The 15,841-nt window shown below is 37.6% G+C and overlaps 1 protein-coding gene across 3 annotated transcripts in view; it reads right to left on the minus strand.

Annotated features, from left to right (window-relative positions):
• The window catches only part of LOC149954457 (diacylglycerol kinase delta), a 147,449-nt gene that overhangs the window by 75,408 nt on the left and 56,200 nt on the right, over positions 1–15,841 (minus strand). For all 3 annotated transcript variants that reach the window (XM_090169073.1, XM_090169072.1, XM_090169074.1), the window contains exon 2: positions 782–829. In XM_090169073.1, coding sequence (XP_090025199.1) covers positions 782–829 — 48 coding nt within the window. The remainder of the gene's footprint in view (positions 1–781; positions 830–15,841) is intronic.

The following is a 15,841-nucleotide window of genomic DNA, read 5'->3' on the forward strand; positions in this document are numbered from 1 at the left end:
CTTGAGTCGCTTTTTTAAGTTTTAGTTTCATGATTGCCGTTGTTTCGACTTTCGGGCTCTCTCAGTCTCAGCTAAGGAGTGTGGAGTTACAACGTTTGGAAATAGCTTGTGAATTTATAAAACAACTTATTTAAACAATTACAATGCCTAAGCTATAGACCTCTATTTTAAAATCTACCTATCTTATCTATTTTTACAATATAGTCTTAGTCGATAAATCAAAATAACGGTAAAAAATGCCGCCGATCAGTTTTGTAAAATATTTTTGGTGGCGTAATCGTCGGCCATTTTCGGTATGGAGATACAGGCCGGAAGGCAGAAAAGGCTGCCAGATTTCGATAGACCGAAAACGGCCAACTCTCTCAAATGTTTTCGTTTTCAAAACGAAAATTTTGCGGCGTAGCTAGCGACTAAGACTATTACTAATAGTCCCTAGGCTCAGAGGCTGGCTTACACAAGATACACTATCTAATCTTAACCAGTAAAATTGGGGTATTTTTATAATTTTTCTATTCTTAATAAATACAAAGAATTTTCCATCCCCGACCCCGACCCCGAATTGTTTTTCGCGGGGTTAGACCCACCCCGACCCCGACTTTATTTTGACCCCGTACGAACACTAGCGATTACCCTCCGAACCCGTATAAGCGATTACCCTCCGGCCCGTATTAGCGGTTACCCTCCGAGCCCGTTTAAGCGATTACCCTCCGAGCCCGTATAAGCGATTACCCTCCGAGCCCGTATAAGCGATTACCCTCCGAAACATTTAAGAAATAATTACCTGAAAAGATGTTGTTTGTTTCATTAAATACCCTTCTTTAATGCACACCTGAAAATTAAAACAGAACGAATTAAAATATGAACAATGAAACACTCGCGAGTCAAACGTTTCGCCTATTGAGATAATTTCTCAAACAATACCGAGGGGTAATCTCCATTTGGGAAAAGGTAATACGCCACTTAAATATTAAATACTGCGCCACTTACGGCATTTTCTAAAACAAAATACCAAAAATAGTTATTCTCGCTAAGTAGGCATGGTTTAAGTTTACTTGGGTACCGCGCTGTTTAAATTTGGTTTAGGGGAGGTGATTGCTGTAGGATCAGAAGTGGGATTGGGTGCAACGCTAGAAATCATCTCAACACAGTAATTTTCCCTATTTCCCTGCCTTTGGTAGTGCTTATAGAAAACAGTGACTTCGAGTATTGTATTAAATCGCGTGTTACCAAGAACCCATAGAAGTAACTAAGAACTATGAAAAAATGAAATGCTGGCACCATGGAGAGATACTTCTCAAACTCGGGGAATTAACTGGCGCCTTCTAGTGCTTACATTTTCGTATAATCTTGAAAATAGGGTCTATAAATTTATTTATTATTATTTATTGGTATTATTTTTATAATAATAAATTATAAGAGCGGGGTTAAAATATTCCACTTTTTCATTTTCCAGATGGCGCTACGAACAGAATTTTACGGCGTTTCCATTCTGAGAAGAATAATATCATGGCAGGCCGGGAGTAGTGGCTCACTCCTGTAATCCCAGGCGTCCGGGAAGCAAAGTTTGTGGATGGCCGTGTGAGGACGACCACTAATCCCCCAACGGGTGGTTGTCATACTTCCGCCACGGGTGTCCCAACCCTATCCCCAAATATCCCCCGTTGGCGTGGCCGTAACACATATCTCGCACCTGATTAATCAAATGGACGAGCGGACTGAATTGTCCCACCCGTTACAATCGCTCATGACGAGCTTCTAAAAAAAAAAAATATATCATGGCAGCATGATATCATACACACACTGCAATAGAGAAATCGCTCTGAAATAAAATATTTTTCAGCAGTAATACCAGAAGCCTATAATAAGTGAAGCCTCTAACTCGCCCAAAATCGTGAACCGTCTCGTTTTCGAACTAGAGGTATTCGGAGGGATACAGATTTGTTAAGCCGATATGTGGCCAGAAAATATAGTCCTCTCGATTTTTTTATACCGAGGGACTTCAGGTGTACAATTCAGCAGTGAAATCACTTGAAATCACGTAAATTTAGTAGCTTTAATAACTTTAATCAATTAAATATTGAAATCACATTAAATATCGTTTTGATTGAACTTGGTAATTTCTACATTATTAAGGTAATAAATTTTAAAATTTATTTGCTATCATAAATATACAAACTAATTAACAATAATCGTGATTCTGAAGGCGATATCTCCGTATAATTTTCTCAATACGCTTTCAAAAACCTTAAGCCTTGTCCGCCTTTCGCGTTTAAAGTTTTGAACCAAGGATGATCTATACCTACGTTTCAGGTTTGCCAACTGACGTTCTGGAGAGAAAACTACTTTTTCGCTACAAAGACTAAATATAGCGCTCACTAGATCAAATTCCGTAAATTGTACTAGAATATATCCCTTTCTAAGATTGCAACCAAGTATAGCATCTTATTCGGGTAATTAGACAAGCATTCGTAACGTGGTAGCATCTTGGAGCTGCAGTTTCGAAGAGATTATTTGGGACTAATTGGACGCGAAAAGCTTTGAAATATCGCTGTCAAAACGCGCCTTTAACGAAGACATTCCAGAAATTTTGCTCCACTAAATAATTCGATCAAATACCAAATCTAATTGTTAAATAAATAACTTATAAAACTATTCTTTTTGGTTACTCGCGTATCAAATAATAAATAACAACAACGTTAAAAGTAACAACTTTTGGCTACGCAAAAAAAATTTCAAAATAAATAAAAACCATTTAAAGACAACCAAATCTAATACTAGAATTTAGAAAATATTAGAATTAAATATCGTCAATTTCTGTAAGATCATTATTAATACAGGCAGCCCAACCAAATATTTAAATTACTTATAAAATATAGGGATTTCATTTGTCAATTTAAAGTATGATATATATATATATTTTGTTAATAATAATAATCAGCTAGTCTAATACCCAAGGCACCACCTTAGGCCTAAGTCATCATGCGACTTTTGAAGCCATTAATTCAGGTGGCCGGGTTACAATGCGTAGGAGGGTGGTAGCAAGCCCTGCATGTCACGCGTTCGAGCCAACAGCTCCCTACACTAACTATTATCGTTAACCTCAACAAGCTTTTGTGGAAGGGGAAACCGAAGATCTCGGGGGAAAACCCCATAAACCAGTGAGGAGAGAACTTGCAAACTTAACGCGGAAGGAGTTGTTCCGAGTTTTCACCCAGTGCCACAAGCTAAAGAATGATATTTGTCAATTTATGGAATGATATTTGCCAATTTATGGAATGATATTTGTCAATTTATGGAATGATATTTGTCAATTTATGGAATGATATTTGTCAATTTATGGAATGATATTTGTCAATTTATGGAATGATATTTGTCAATTTATGGAATGATATTTGTCAATTTATGGAATGATATTTGTCAATTTATGGAATGATATTTGTCAATTTATGGAATGATATTTGTCAATTTATGGAATACCAGTCTGCATTTTCCAACACAAAAATGCACTACCAACTAAATTAACGCGTTGATTTTTCATTGCGAGCTTGAATGCCCAGTCCGCAATTTGCGCGCTCGTTGTAGCTGTTTGAAATTAGCGCCGCTAAAACACGGCTAAAGTCTAGCGACATCTACCGAGCAACGGATGAAGTTCAGGAACGCTCATTAATGCATAGTGAGCAGAGAAATATTAAAAACATATTGAATGCAAAATATGAAATTTGTACTCAAGTTGTAGGACTTTTATGCGAGAGATTTTATTGAAAATTAAGGAAATTTTTTATAATTTTTTCAATTACTTAATACAAAGTGAAATTATAGAAAATTAACAAAACAAAAGGAAATTATAGTTAAATTATGAGATATAATGAAAAAAATTATATTATCTAGGTGTGGTAATTCTTTGAATGCTAAATCCAACAACTTTAGTAGTTTCAGAAAACGCATTTGATATTCAATTCGGTCTCCCAAATGATGGGATTTGCACGCGGTGACACAGATCACTTTTGAGGAACAAGCAAAGCGGCTTTGGCGCCAAAATAGGCACCCTTTTCGCCCCCCTCCACAACCAAATTTTTACGTACCACTATCGCTGGCAGATGGCGCTTTCAAACTTCCAAAAAGTCGTAAAAAAGTGATAAAGATTGGCGGCGGACTGATAAAAAAACAGTCATTTGCTGTTCCAAAAAGCAAGCGATAATGCCTTTCAAAAAATGTCCCTCGCTTTTTAATAAGATAGCCTAAATGCGGACCCACCCCCGCGCGCCTCCCACAGGCCACCTTCCATTTGCGATATTTTAAAGGGAGTAGACAGTCTTTTCGAAAGAGAGGGTGGTAATAGGTGGATTCCATTCCCTCCTATCTCGTGAAGATTTACTTCCTGTACGTCGTCTTGCCTGTACAGGAAGTGAGTTATCACGAGATAAGGCAAAGGGAATTTGCGCTCACTGACTTCCGGAGTATTCCTATTACTGGGGTCATTTCAACTCCCGTTTCACGAAACGAAAGCAAAAAAGCATTCCATTCGGCCTAAAGGGTATCTTTTGCGTCGACATTAGACGTCGTTGCAGGGTTCGTACAAAGTTTCAGGAATTAAATTCCCTGACATTTCCAGCTTTTCCCTGACCAAAACGCCAAATTTTCCATTTTTGTAGAATAAATGAATAGTTTGATATAAAATCTTGAAAATTATTGATTATGTATTTTTAATACATCTTTAATGTATTTACCTGATTTGTTTTGTGTCATTTTAAAATTCCCCGACTATTCCCTGACCATTTGGAACCATTTTCAAATTCCCCGACATTTACAGGTTTTCCCTGAACAAAACGCCTAATTTTCCCTGTCCATTTTTGTTTTCCACGTCGTGTACGAACCCTACGTGGCGTTTTTACCCTAGTGACAACCAGCCTTAAATCTCCTACCGATCAATAGCGCTCTATAGCACCATTGTATATCCTACTTCACACTCCCTTAATTTAACGGAAATACGACTAATCGTCTGCTTACACGCACTACGACTGGTTGTTAACGTAATTAGCGCCACCCCTGACGTCTGTTAAACCTGGTGGTCGAAATTTTAAATTCGTTGATCCACCATAATTATTGGACTTTTCACTCTAAAAAACCCACTGCACCCCTAACGTCAAAAATGTTAAATATGAATCAACTTGACACTCCTTTTAAAGGAAAAAAACGTGATATAAGACTTATTTTCAACGTAACTAGCGCCAATACCCTAGCTTACGTGTGACCTGGTGACAGAAACGTAAAGTGATCTTTTGGTTTTTCAACTTCCCTTTATTGTAACTTTAGTTGAAGGGCTTATCTTTTATAGTATGACGTCAAATATACGTCACTTCGCAGATCAATAATTATCTGAAATTCGTGGATCCAGCAGAGATGTGTGTACACTCCCTTTAAAGCGAGGTCTGGAAATGCTTTCGTGGTTCGAAGTCGTTTGCTTTCCGATAAACGCACCCATCCAAATTCTAGCGCCGTTCGTTAATTCATTTCGAAAACTGATTATTTAGTGTCACTTCGGTGCGTTACAGCTCCCTCTCGCGGCAGAATATCAAACCACACCTAACACACATTTTTTTGAATTGCAATGACAAGAACCGAGTCCTTGCAAGCTTATAGCTACGGTGTTAAGATGTTATGCCGACGCCCCGACCCCATTTCAGCCTCCATCTTTATTTTTAGGTATACGAAACATTCACATATTCTAATGTATTAATTAATTATTATGGATACGGTATATTCTACGATATTGTCATATAGCATATAAATAAAAAATTAATATTTTTGTTATTAATATAATTTTATTCATTAATAATATTATATTATCATAAAAGTACTCATTTCATTTAAAATTCTAGTTAAAGTAGTTTCCAAAAGTAATTTAAGAGTAGTGACATAGTTAAAAATTTAGAAAATTTCAATTATAAATAGTTTCAATTTCGCTCTGTAGGTGACGACATCTAGGTCTTACAGAAAATTTATAAATTTAGTGGATCTACGTGGGAATGAAAACTGAGGTTCTCCCTCGTACAAATCGTTTCTCGGAACGACCTGAGTGATAAGCTGTTCTCCAATTACGAGCATGAGTAATGCCAGAAGTACGTAATATATTTTAACAGAAGTTTCCATTTTCATACACTGATAATGTTATTCCATTGAAAAATTTAAATTTCCTCTGAAGAAGAGTAAATATTTAGTTAAAAAAACTAAGGTTATAGAAAATATCTCACACCGTAAAGCCGAGTTCCCACTTGACGAATTTTCGAGACTTTCGCGACGAATTGAATTTTCGTCGTAGCTTTGAGCTTCACTAAATTTCATTCGCACGCGTCAATTCGCTTCGCGAAAACTGCATTTTTCGCTAAGTGGGAACTAGCCTTTAGGCGTCAAATCTGAAGCTGTTTTGGCGGTAGAAATGCCTCAAGGCTGCGAACGAAGGTGCTTGTTTGAGTTTTACGTCCTAAAAATTCTTCGAGCCCTAAATTAATACTTCTGGTAATATTAAATCTGTAATCTTAGCTATTTTTTTAGTACACATAAAGCTACAGATTTCTACACCGATGTTACAAGCTTAAAGGCCTAGGTTTTCCTCTGCATGTCACCCTTTAAATTTACTTTCCTTCCAAACAAATACCCTGGTGGTAGGCCAACGTGTACCAGGGTATTTGTTTGGCAGGAAAGTACATTTAAACGGTGACAGGCAGAAAAAACCTAGGCCTATGCACACAGGAAGGATGGTTTTGATCCGAATTGTTTTAAACCAGGGACGCTCGGGGAAGTTCTCACGTGTCAGGCAAACCTACAAACGCCGAATTTTTAAAACCGAAAAATAATCACAATTACAAGTACCGCCAGAAGTAGAGATTTATACGAGGGGCAGATCACTTTGTTACCGGGTATCCTAATAATCATGATTAAATTTTTAATCATGATTTAATCATTTTTAATCTTTGTACAGCCAAAGCTACCGATTTAATTTTAATCTAATCTAATCATGATTTAATCATACGAGGGTGTCCTAATAATCATTGAAGTGAGCTGCCCCTCGGATTTATAGAATGAGCGGGAAATATATTTACGAAGCAAAGCTATCGCTACGCCCTCTTTTGGTTGCCTTTGAAAACTAGATAGGTAGCGTATTAGCAGACGACATTAGCCAGTAACATAAGGACATTTTAAGGTGCGCAATTACGCGTTTTAGGGTTAAAATGGATGAATTAAAAAAGTTAATATTTTATTATAGTGTTGTAAATTTGCCACACAAATAAAAAGCGCAAAAATTTACAAATAATTTTCCGCAAATCGGAAAAATAAAAAATTTAAACATAAATTAATCTTTAAGGGTTTTTAATGTTTTAAACTTTTTATCGATATAAAATGTCTAATATCAGTAAACATAATACAAAACATTAATAGTGTTATATTGTTAATCAGTTTAAACTAGTCTAGAGGTTTAGTTTTACTTTTAGATTCGAAAAAATTAGGAGAAAATGCCGCTTTATTTAAATTTGCAAACAATATATTAGACTAATCATGGATTTTTTTCGGAAAATTTTCCGACTTACAACACTAGAATTAACTCTAGAGTTTTATAGGATTTAGTTGAACGTACTATGGTTCAGTGAAACCACGTTGCCACAATTGTTTCGATGAGTATACTTAGAGCCAATTTTATAGTACACTTTGATCCGAGGGGTCGGACACTTGCCATAATTTTGTACGGGATTTCGGGATTTCGTAGAGATTTTGGCGATTTTATCATTATTTTTTAAGTGATTTTGGGATTTCAATGTTAATTTACCATAGACAGAGTTAAAAGATTTTGCGGTTTTGGACAAAGTGTACGGAATTTTGGTAAATGTCCGACCCCTCGCTTTGATCTTAGCCATTCTATGAAAGAATGGAAAGAAAACTGTTTTTATTATTTCAAAAAAATACGGATTTTCCGGAAAAAAGGCCTCGGTCATTTTCCGACTTACAACACTCTTTTATTCTAATTTTAACGCGGAATAATTACATCAGCCAAATTGCGTAATTTTTCTGTAATTCGGAAATAGCAGACGCTAGAGCGGCGGCGCCAGCTAGACGCGTTTCGGTCGCGAATAGAAAAACGCATTGTTAAATCTGATGAACGAAAAGTCGTTTAAAAGCGGTCCGTTCTTCTTCGGTACGTGTTCCAGAGGTGGGTGGGGCGGGAAACAAATTAGGGTTAATTGTTCCTGTTGTACGATGTCCCTGCTATAATGGACGCAAAACAATAAAAGGCGGGGTCAGGGTCAACACTGCCTCGCCCTCTGGCGGCCGACGGCGCGTTGTCTTTTAATCGCTCCAAAGACGAGGGGCGGGCGTGGTCGCTAGAAAAAAGCCCATCAGCTGCTTCCGACACGACACCTTACAATTTGACATTTAGAAGCTTTCCTCTGTTTTTCGTTTAGGCCTACCACCAGGATATTTGCGCGGCGGGAAGTAAACTTAAAAAACCGGCAGAAGAAATACTAGGACCTTAAGACTCTTATCAAATGAAGTTAAGTTCCAAATTTCGAACACGAAACTTATCAAATACCGTAACTCTTATCGATAACGTATTTACGTTACTGAAAACGGAGGAGTTCACAGGATTATATTTCTAAAAATGTATAATTTTTCAAAATTATATTATTTTGTAGTACTATATATGTCATTTCATTTACTAGCTTTATTTATTTAAAAACAAAATCTATATTTAGTGAAATCTTGGATATTAACTTAAAAATAGAAAGACAGTATTTAACTATTTTATCACAAAAGTTAATTAGTACAATAACAACATATCGGCTAGCAATTTAACTGAGTGGCAGGATTTGAAAAAATTTAGGATTTTATAGGACTTTTTGGGGATTTTACTAAAAATATAGGACTTTATAGGATCTCTATGGGCCCTGAGTTGATCGTTTTACAGAAGCAGAAAGTACTACCAAGGTTAGACCAAAAACTGGCTACCAAGGTCAGAAGGAAAATGGTTATTTTAATTGACGGGTTCTAAAATATTTTTTTGTGATAATAATTGGGAAACTAAATTATCATTAATGTAATGAAATTGTTATATTCATTTTTAGGCGTGTACGTTCTCAGTTATCTAAATAGTTCTTGGTTTTATATAATAAGTAGTGCCAATGGTTAAAAGTGCTATGACCAATTTGTAAAACATTTTGTCCATAAACAACAATTAATGTGCTGTTAGTGTAAAGATTTGACCGTAGAATAATTCTTAACCGATTCAAATGGAATTTCGTAGATAATTGGAAACCTGAAAGTGAAACAGAAAGTGAAACTTTAACCGTTGCCTACGTTATTATAAAGGCCGGTGGCAAGCCAATTTTTTTAGTTAATTTTGGCCACTAGGTTCAACGGTTAAGCCGGGTTTTCATGGACGCTTGTAGCTTGAAAAAGAAAAGATTGAGATTTTTCCATTTTGTGGGAAGCGTATACTTTATTTTGTATTTCGCGCTCAAGCTGCAAGGAAAGCGCTTCGCGTTTTCACGATGCAAGATATTTCTAGCGTGCCGTTTGAGCTGGCGGCTGCCGCGTTAAATAAATATGGCGGCTCCGAATCGCGGACGTCTTTTGATTAAGAAAAAAATGTTATTACTTAAACTTTTAGTAATTATTAAGGCCAAAAACAATAAAAGAAGGTGTAAAACAAAACGATGGTAGGTGCACCCTATTTACATAATTTTGCTCAACTCTATAAATGCAACATTCACTGCATCTCTGTCTCGGTGTTCTTTTAATTTTCGGTTCCAAATTATTGGGTTATCCTTTACATGGCTTATAAAATTGTTCTTCACTTCTATTTCCCTTTGTTGTTTTCTCTTCTTTTTCTATTTATTTTTGTTGCTTTTTGGTTAATTTGGTTGTGGTTGAACTCATTGTTATTTGTTTCGAACAGCGTACAATAGTGTGATAAGCCTCGGTACCAACACTAGCACATACTACATAACAATTGGCTGGCTGAAGTCACATGGACCGACGTCACGCGCGAAATTTTCGCTTGGGCGTAAAAATATCTAGTTGGTTTTGATCGACGCTAGAAGCGTGTTCCAATCTATTTTCACACGCGCACGCTCCAAGTGCAAAACACAAGCGTTCTTGAAAACAGAAGCGATTGCAGCGTGAGCGCGAACTTTAAACTATTTCTTGCTCAAGCCAAACTTTTTCAAGCTAAAAGCGTCCATGAAAACCCGGCTTAAGGTTTCAATTTTCAAGTAATCAAGACTCACAAACAAATTAAGAAAAAATATTTAATTAATTTAACAGGTTTTTATATAATTTGTTGTTTTACATCGTTGAAAAATTAGAACACTTCGATAATGTCTTATTAGAGAGGTTGAGCAGAGAGCTCTCTAGCGTTTAAATAAAAAAAATGTAATATTAGAAAATTTAGAATAGGCGCTAGTATAAAGTCGGATATGCTTGCTGAACTTGTTAAAATGGGACGACGAAATAGTACAGTTAAAGCCTATGGATGAATTCATAGGCTCTTTGGTGGGGAAGCTAATGGAAGCATGGTGGAAGGTAGTCTTTCCCATCAAAACAATAAGGCCATTTTACTTTATAATATCGCCTATTGTGCGTTTTAGCAATCGGAAATACCAGTTGGTTTAAATTGAAATGATCCTAAGCCTCGTATATTATAGGTGAAATCGCAGACACATTTAAAGTAAAGCCGGGTACACGAAAACAAATTTTCGTCTTTAGACAATGCTCACAGTCATACATAAGGCACGTTTTAGTATTGGTTAAACACTTTTTTATTTTCGTCGTGTACCCGGGTTTAGGAAATATTTCTAAAATATATTAAAATGTTATTGTTACTGTGTTTTCTTTAGCCGTCAAAGTCAAAGCACGTTTAACCTTTATTAATGTACTTTAAGTAGCGTAGACAACATTTGAGGCTGCATTCGGTATTAAATGTTTCTAAGGCAAGAGAAATAGCCTCATTCTGATTTGGTGAGCGTCATATTTGCTCAGTGATATTGACAAAGCCGGTATTTCCCGAATCAATGTTTTCTTCCTGCAGTAAATCAACCGAGCGGGTACATACTACATTGACAACAATTCGAGAGTGAACCCAGAGTACACCGACTGCCCCAATCCCAGCGAGCAAACTTTCATTCCAAATATATCATTTCAGAATACCAGAAGTACATCACATTTCCAAAGAGATAAGTTAGCATCGCTCTATAGACACTTGTTTCAAGGCAAAATGTGGGCGGCGCCATTTTCTACAAATGCTTCTTTCAATCAGGGTTGGATATAAGGCACTAGTCACGGCATCTGCCTACTAAAATTAATCGAAATCTGGGGCGTCACTAGTCAATTTGACAAGTGTACAATTAACCTAAATATTCATAAATAATGGCCAATATGGCGTATCATAAATTCATCATTCATCAATCCCGTTTTATTTAAAATAAAAAATTGATCGGCCAAAGTCATACTCCTATTTAAATTCTGACGGTATAAAGCAAAATGTTGGCTGTCCTTGTTTTTATGCACCCATTTTTACCCCCCCCCCCTAGTCAGTGACTACTAAAAAAAAATAAGATAGGAGGCTAACTAGTCAGGTTGACTAATAAAAAAAATATCCTTATGCCCAACCCTGCTTTCAATATGATATAGTAAATAAATGCAGTTTAATTTTTAAATTTTTCGTCGTGAATAAAAGTAATACACAACTGTGATGCGGTGTATTTATAAATTAAAAATATGAATATCAAATTTAGTTTTACAATGATTTAGAATGTAATAATAATAATAATAATAATTATAATAATAATCAGCTAGGCTAATACCCAAGGCACCACCTTAGGCCTAAGTCATCAAGCGACTTTTGAAGCCTTTAATTCAGGTGGCCGGGTTACAATGCGTAGGAGGGTGGTGGCAAGCCCTGCCCTGTATCTCAACGTTCTACGGCTAAGGGTACTTTCACTAGACGAGGCTTAAGTCACCGCGTTACCGGAAATAGAATGCTATTCCTCTTCAAGAAGACTCCATATTTATGTGATACGCCGTAAAATATTTATTGTGTTGAACATAGAAATAGAAATGAGACTAGAGCCACTGCGCTATCCGGTAATCTCAAGGCAGCCATGAGAGTGGAATCAATAATAATCCACGCAGGAAAGCGCCATCTATTAAAAAAATGAAACTTTAAATATTTTAAAATAGATGTCGTGCTCATACTGGTGTTTCCATTCTCATGGCAGCCTTCTAACTCGTACACCTCACCACAATCTAACCGTACTTCTAGTCTCATTTCTATTTCTATGGTGTTGAAATAAAATATTGTGGCAACCCTGTTTCTAAAATTTAAATTCCCTAACCAAAATTAGGCAATTTTTAACTTGATATTTTTCTGTTATCGAAAGTTAATAAATTTAATTCAACTACTATTAACGAACTAAGTAATAATCACCGAATTAATCACAGAACTGCCTGTTTAGGCCTATTTTCAAATTTACCGACTTTTCCGCGATTTCCCTGACCTGTAGTTATGCTAAAAATACGGAATATTAAAATTTACCAGATAAAAAAAATTGGTAAATTGTATTCCAAGCAGTAAGCGTGTTAAAAAGGATAAATAGTAGCTTAATTTGAAAAACAGACTAAGCCTTGTATATAATTAAGGCGATATCGGTACTGGCATACAAGCGGCGATATTTGCGGGACAATTTTCACAACCATACATAAGACGCGTTTTAGTACTGTTCAAACAAGTTGTTTCTCATCGTCGTGTACCCTGCGTTAGCCAAAATGTCTTAAAATATGTTCAAAATCAATCGCAACCCTACTCGTTTCGTTAAGCCTTAGAACTGAATGAACGTCTAACCGATTTTAAATAATTTTTCTTCGCGAACGTCCAAGATTTTTTAAATCGAGCGTGGCAAACAGATCTATGAACCGACGTTTGTCGTTCAAACAACCAGCTTAAACTTCCTAATTTTTTGGAAAGGCGCAATAACACGGGCCGGTATTTGCCGACACCCACGACCAAAAGCCGCTTAATTACAACGCTGAAAGGACATCTATTAAATCGGCGGAAAGGTTTTTATTAATACCGCGCGTTTAATAACTCTGGCATTATTGGTCGCGTGGCGAGTTCGGCGGAGCCTAAGCCTCGGCGGACACCCACGCGTTTCGACAATCTTTGTTCCTCGGATTTCGCAGAGTTCGTCCCCGGGGGCGCGACAGGCTTTTGTCCGACGGCAGACGCTCTTCAACGCTAAGCCTTTGTACTAGAGAGAGATTGCGCTAGATTTGAGTACCATTACGGAGGAATTGAATGGTCTTTTATCCGGGCCTCCTTAAAATCAATAGGCGCGCGCTATTCGTCGCCGCCCGGAAACCGGCCGGCCGAGGCTTAAGGGCGAAGAACCGATCCTTCGCGTGTTTCCCAAGTTAGGGCTCGCGGCGAAACGAGCGCCAGCTTATATTATATTAAAATTTATATTTGACAGAACGGAAGTATTCGGTTCCGAAAATAACAGCCTAGCGATAAAAATGAAATTCTACTGTTATAAGCGGAAACTACTAAGTCGTTTTCCGTTCAAACACCAAACTTAAAGAAATACTTAAAACTACTCCACGTATAGTCCGTGAGCCAGACCAAATTTTGGTACCAACTCGAAGGACCAGAAAATTGTGTGTTTCCTAATTAGGGGTCACGTGGGAATACCGAAAACTGTTGATAGATTAGATACACAGATACGCGAGGGCCCGAGGGGCAAAACATTCTTACGAAAATGTGACTAGAAATTTTAGAACTGAAAACTAAGCGCAAAATAAGAATCAGTGTCGTCAGCGGAAATTAATATGGTCGGGTATTCTTTTTCCGAGTGTTTTAAAATTTACCCAGAGTGACCAGATTTCCAATATTTTTAATGCCTTCCAATAAATTCCTTTATTTTTACCTATTTTCCTATTATTTAATGAGTTTTTGAAAATGATATAATTTTCGAGTGAAAGTATACAGATATGCAGTACTTAATTACATTATTATTTTCCTATATTTTCCTATAATTCGCTTATTTATATTCCTATATTTTCCTATATAATTCGCCTCCCACTTCATAAATTCGATCGCCGTTTCGACCAACATTTAGCATCTGCTCAAATATTTGGATCAAAAGTTCCTCCAAAGTATCGTTTTCTCTTCGCAGTTTCTGAATTATTGCGCGCTGGATCTCCTAATACTTTCAGTCGGAGCCATTTTATTTTACAGAAACTTGGTTAGCTCGCAGTTTTCCGCTAGTAAATCCATATGGGCGAATATCCTTTGATCTGCTTTTAAAATAATTTCCTTGTTTTTAACTTTCAATAATCGAGGATTCGTAGCTGAAAAGGATTTTAATTGAAGTTTTTAATGGGATCATGGAAACCCTTTCCACGCTGGGTTCGACTTTCTTGAAAGCTTCTCTTTTATGATGAGCATTCGAGATATCAATGATGGATTAGTCCAATTACTTTCTAATTGCTCGTACATTATCCCTTTTAACTCTAGAGATTTGCAAATCGCGATGAGGAAAATTAACCTTTTGATTAGAAATTTGGTCTCTTAGCTGCCGTAAGATCATGGCCCTAAATGGGTCGGAGTGTGCAATAACTGGTGGCTTTACCGGGGAGTCGAGGTCCGGCTCTTGTAACCGGTGGCGCACTGGGAGATGTTAGCTTCGATCAAATGGTCCTATCTCCACCTCTGACAGGTTTGGGCTGGATACTGAGCTTCGGCTCAGGCTAACGGAGAGGGTCCGTGCAAACTGGCTGCCTCAGCGGATTGGGTAGCCTGCTGTGGGGCGGCGGGCCTCCATATGCGGGCACGGCGGTCCTGTTTCCCGGCCTTTTGGAACAACACCGGGAACTCTGGTGCCGGCTGTGCCGGGCTACTTGGACTGCTGTGTGCTCGTCGTTCCCCTTTAGGAGCTCTCTCCAACGGGTTTGACTCGTTACCTGTGTAGATAGGGTGTCGGCTGGAGTTGCTACAGCATCCATTCTTAATCCCACTGCTTTGTTTCGAAGTGGGAATTGATCCACCCATTGCTGCACCTTCTGCTGGGTTGAGTGGCTTGCGTCAAAGGTGCGACCAACAGTAGTAGGGTTCTACTACCCATGCTGGATTTGTCACCTGTCCGGGCTTGTGGACGCTGGCGTAGGGCACTATGATGATAGGCCTCCGGTGGTATGGTCTCTGTTACTAGGTACACCGGGCTATACATTCTGACACACTGCCGTAAGATCATGTTCGGATGTAAGATAATATTTCGAAACCGTCTCCGGTTGAAGACTGAAACCTCGTGTTGCAGCCGCCGTCTGGGTATCTTTGTTGACGGTTTCCTCAGTCGTTGGGTCAACTGCAATTCTACCAAACGGATTTTTGTCTCGAAGTTGTACAGAAAAATTGCCACGTAAAAAATGTTCTTGTAAATCTGGGGCTGTACTTTCGAGTTGGGTCATTTGGGCTTAGTAGATCTGTTAATACCTAGCATAGTTTATTTTGCCCAGAGCAATAGCCCACGGAATATTATCACAAATAGCTGCCAAATAGAGGTACCAATTGCATTCTCTGTCGGCTCTAATCAGTCTAAGGTTACAATATTTGACAAAATTACAGATTATGTGGAAATTTCACATCATGATCACCATATTTTTTATATATTCTTGGTTCCTCCATACAAAGCAACCGCAATATTTTCAAGACCCCAGGAGTCCTTTATTTTAAACACTGCTTTAAAATTTCTTGTACTGTGGACATTTCAGTCGCTGGAGCGTTACTAGTCGGTAA

This window comes from Leiobunum rupestre, chromosome 3 (genome assembly GCF_980474605.1).
Source record: "Leiobunum rupestre chromosome 3, qqLeiRupe1.1.hap1, whole genome shotgun sequence".
NCBI classification, from domain to species: domain Eukaryota; kingdom Metazoa; phylum Arthropoda; class Arachnida; order Opiliones; family Sclerosomatidae; genus Leiobunum; species Leiobunum rupestre.